Source organism: Egretta garzetta, unplaced genomic scaffold, assembly GCF_000687185.1.
Source record: "Egretta garzetta isolate BGI_Z169 unplaced genomic scaffold, ASM68718v1 scaffold289, whole genome shotgun sequence".
NCBI lineage: Eukaryota > Metazoa > Chordata > Aves > Pelecaniformes > Ardeidae > Egretta > Egretta garzetta.
Genome location: NW_009260801.1, coordinates 205214 through 209741, shown reverse-complemented (window position 1 = coordinate 209741; position 4528 = coordinate 205214). Strand labels below are relative to the sequence as shown.

Below are 4528 nucleotides of genomic sequence, written 5' to 3'. Positions count from 1 at the left end.
CCTCCTAAAGTTAAGTTGCTGCATCCTTAACACTCCTGAGCTGTGGCAGGAGGCAGCTGTTTGGGCACTAATTTTCCCTCTGCTAAATCAGCCGTACAGATGCATAGTTTGTTTTGATGAGAAGCTGTTAATGTGGTAACTGACACACTCATTCCATCTTATGTTGAGAAAATTCATCGTCTTTGATATCTATGATGCAAATGACAGCTGCTTTGAAAATGGAGCCAGTATTTATGGACTATCACTGCTTTAATTTGGTTCTAGGAGTACTATGCAAGGATTTCAATGGTACATGTAGGCCGAGATGGAACTTTTCAAGGATGATATTTCAGCCAAAGGGTGTGGTTTGGGGTTTTGTTTTGCTGGTGGGGTTTGGAGGGAGTGGGGGAGCAGGAACAGTATGTTATCTCTGGTGAGATGATAGGGTCTCTTGATTCCTTGCCATGCAGCCGTGATGAGGGTTAGGCAGTACAGAAAACTGTTTTGTGGTGGTTCTAGAAGCACTGCTCTCTATTCAGGTTTGCTTTCCCACAACGTTGATGCTGCCCATTTTAGGAATTCGAGCACGAGTAAAATAGAAGCATATTAATGGAGTTGGTTGCTTTTACAGCGCTGATATTATCAATTTGCTTAGTTATGTTAGCTGTGCAAAAAATTTCTGTAATAACTGTACTAGCAGCTGTACGTGTGTAAGATAACTTCTGCTATGGAGTCAGTAAATTGGTCTTATGCCTTGCAGCAGCTATCATCATATTTTAAAAAGAATCAAAAACTCTGGGTATTAAAGACTAAACATCACCCACGGACTGATGCTTGGTTCCCCTTTTAATGCTGATTTTTGTTTATAGAAGGCTCAGAATTTGAGCTTGGGGAATGAGAAGAGACATTTTCAAAATTAAGTAGCTATTCTTATACTGAGAAACTTACGCTGTTTCTGACTGTGGCAAAATATACATCATTATGAAATACTCCAAACAGAATGAAGTGTCAAATTTCTGTGAGAAAATAATACAGATCTCTTTCAGGCTGGACCATTAACCAAAGTGACGATTTGTAAGGACAAAGAAGGAAAACCAAAGTCTTTTGGATTTGTCTGCTTTAAGCACAAAGAATCAGTGCCTTATGCAATAGCTTTGCTGAATGGAATACGTTTATATGGAAGACCAATTAAAGTGCAGTATCGGTTTGGTACGTTTGGTAGTCTCAATGATTAAGTCTTTGTACATTTGTAATTTTTTTTATGACAATTTTTGAATCCTACAGTCTTTTACAAAGATGACGATTTATAGTTGGAACAAATTACAGTCTTTTTTTTTTTTTTTAAGAAACAAAAACTTCCTGTGGCTTTTGCATAGGGAAGGATTCAGTCTTTGTATTTTTTGTTTACTAAGAGAATACAATAGATTGATTCAGAACAGCGTAACTTGCAAGCCAGCTCTGACTGCACTGTATGGAAAACAGCAACACAGGTTTTCACGCCAGATTACATTCAGAAATCAGGGTGTGATTTGTGTGATGTAACTTGCACTCTGGCAGGAGAAGTTGATTCGGTAAATGCCGCAACTATCAAGCTGTTGCTGGGTTTTAAGAATGGCTGAGGTTCCTAAAATCAGGAGCATCTCCCATGTCTGTAACTGAATGGGAATTATTCTGTTCATGATTACTTCAACAACCCTGATTTATGCTTCTGTAAATGAATAAATGATAAATGAACGTTTTCAAGCAGTAAAATGATGCTATACATTATCTGCCATAAAATGGCACCTTACCTGTATATACTACCTGAGATATTCTAGCACACTACAGATGACATAGAACACTTTCTGTGTTTTTAACTTGTTAATTGAATAGTCATAACTGAATAGTCATTTTGCTTTTGTCTTATTTACAGGGAGTTCTCACTCATCAGAACTAAACAGCCCTACACATGGTTTTGAGAACTATATTGACTTATACTCACCTTCATATAGGTAACAAAGATCTCCTGTGGATGAATTGTATGATTATTATTTAAAAAAAAAATCTTACTAAGAAAATCAGTTGATGTGGTAGAGCAATCTTCAGGCTTTTTGTTAAAACAGCTGTTGCATGCTCTAATTGCATCCTTACTGATAACTTGCAACAGTCTGTAGTTAATTTTAACATTTGGTTGTTTAGCTTGCCAGAGGTTCAGTTAGCTTGAATTTCCCATTCTTTATTTGTTTTGGCAAAATACAGGACCATGAGAAAATACTGAAATATGGTGTTTGTACTAACAATGTGTGCAGTTGTTGGGGAAAAAAAATCTGACAGTAGCAAGCAGCTGTCATGCACATATGAATGCACAGGTATAAACCTGCTATAAAGGAACTCTGAACACCCCAGATCCAGTATTTTTCGATGTTTCAGCATTTTTATTTACAAATATGACAGAACTGTCTGTGGCAGCTAAACTCCCATGGTAAAATCCAGAACTCTTTTGCATCTGAGCTTAAGTATATGTGAGGATTGCTCATGAATTGAGCCTCTGGGTGTATTTTCCTTGTTTTATCATTTTTTTCATGGAAGTCCAGTTGTTAATGTCTCAATTCTCCTCTTGAATATTCTCATTATAGCCCAAGAGTTAAATCTCAGCACTCTGGTAAGCAAGCAGTATGTGGTGGACTTCTAGTCTTTGTACGTTTGCTTGTTTTTCCTAGGTATCAAGAGCCTTATGGAAATCCTCCATTTCCTGTTACTCCTTTTCCAATGAACAATAGTTTACCTCATGAATACTCAGGCTTTCAAAAGATGGTGAGTTTGCGTTAAAAGTTAAAAATTTGGGAGCTTTTTTTATGAAGCTGAATGTATTCTGCATTTCTGCAAACAACGGTGCTTATTTAATGTCTCAAAGGTTGAGGCTGATAACTTTGACAGTATTAGGTCTATTTATTTTAGCACTTAAGGGTACTGTAATAACAGGGGATCTACCAAACCATTTTCTTACTGCAGGAATATCTTAAAGGTATATAGCTTAGGCAGGCTAAAAATGTCCAGGTCTACAGACAGAGCTCTCTCCTGTACTGTGTTCCAAATCAAATCCCGTTGGTGAGACAAGCTAACCTAGTAAAATTACAACCATGCAAGCAATAGCGTCTTCATATACAGCTAATTCAGCCCAGGAAACTCTTAGCTCTTGTACTTAATTCAGAAATGCCCAAGCAGAAGTTTGGAATGTCATAAAACCAAACCTAAAGCTCACCCAACATATCACCACTGCCCAAGTTAGGGCAACAACAGCATGGGGGTTTCTGGCCTGAACCTTTACATGCCGCTGCAGTTCTCACATTCATGATTTACTTTCATAGCAGTAGACAGCAAGAACCCGTATTCCACTTCCCCTCTAACAGACTCTGGTGCACTGGGCCACTCTTGCCCTAATCTCTTTTGTCTGAGATGCTCCACAAGGCAAAGGAACTGGTCTCTTCAGATGGCAACCTGTGGGCCAAACCCTACTCACCAAACATACCACAGAGCTTCTGAATCTGATGAATATGGATTGGTAGGAGTAAAGAAACCCAACATTTAATGTGAGGTACCAGCTGTGGACAGCACTGCTGCCACCCAGTCTGGCTGGGGAATGGCCAGCCCTTTGTAACTCTAGGGGGTGTGAAGTCTGGGTAGATTAGCTAGCTGCAATCTGAGCAGGAAAATGGAGAGGGTCTGTTCCCTGTTGCCCTCAGAAGAGCTGGTGCTTGCACAAGCTTTCCCATTCCCTCCACTGTAGTTGGAAGGCTCGGGAGTGCACCATCCCCCCCGCTGTGCTTGCCAATGAACCCGCTCCTCGATGCAGTACATAATGCAGTCTGTAAGCACCAAGAGACCAAACTCGGCAGACCAGCACACACAACCAACTTCATCCCATTTTCTGCTTGCTGGAAGGGATGGCAGTGTGTCTCCAATGACAGTTTGCTATAGCTTCTGCAGGAAGCGATCTTGTCACATGCAGGTCTTCACACATCTACCTCACCTTCATTTGGGAGAACCAGGCAGGTTACTCACTTGGAGTCTGCCTGCACATGTAACATACTCAGATGTGCTCCCCATCATTTTTCTGGTTACTGCCAGTCAGTAGAAAGCCGCTCTTTTCTGACCTTTGTAATTCTGTTTCTGTATTTGGGCTGTGCATTTTGCATGAGAGGGACTCTTGGGGTACTTTACAGAATCACAGAATCGCAAGGGTTGGAAGGGACCTCCAGAGATCATCTAGTCCAACCGCCCTGCTAAAGCAGGTTCTCTTAGAGCAGGTTACACAGGACTTTGTCCAGGCGGGCTTTGAATATCTCGAGAGGGAGACTCCACAACGCCCCTGGGCAGCCTGTTCCAGTGCTCCATCACCCTCGGAGTAAAGAAGTTTTTCCTCATATTCAACTGAAACCTCGGATGTTTCGGTTTGTGCCCATTGCCCCTTGTCCTGTCTCTGGGCACCATTGCAAAGAGTCTGGCTCCGTCCTCGTGACTTCCACCCTTAAGATATTTGTATGTGTTGATGAGATCCCCTCTCAGTCTT

At 40.9% G+C, this 4528-nt stretch overlaps 1 protein-coding gene across 1 annotated transcript in view; it reads left to right on the top strand.

Annotated features, from left to right (window-relative positions):
* The first annotated feature begins 304 nt into the window (after positions 1–304).
* Positions 305–4528, top strand: part of RBM11 (RNA binding motif protein 11) — a 5591-nt gene continuing 1367 nt past the window's right edge. Inside the window, exons 1-4 of the mRNA XM_009646852.1 lie at positions 305–344; positions 1015–1188; positions 1892–1970; positions 2679–2772. Of these exons, the coding sequence (XP_009645147.1) occupies positions 305–344; positions 1015–1188; positions 1892–1970; positions 2679–2772 (387 nt within the window). The remainder of the gene's footprint in view (positions 345–1014; positions 1189–1891; positions 1971–2678; positions 2773–4528) is intronic.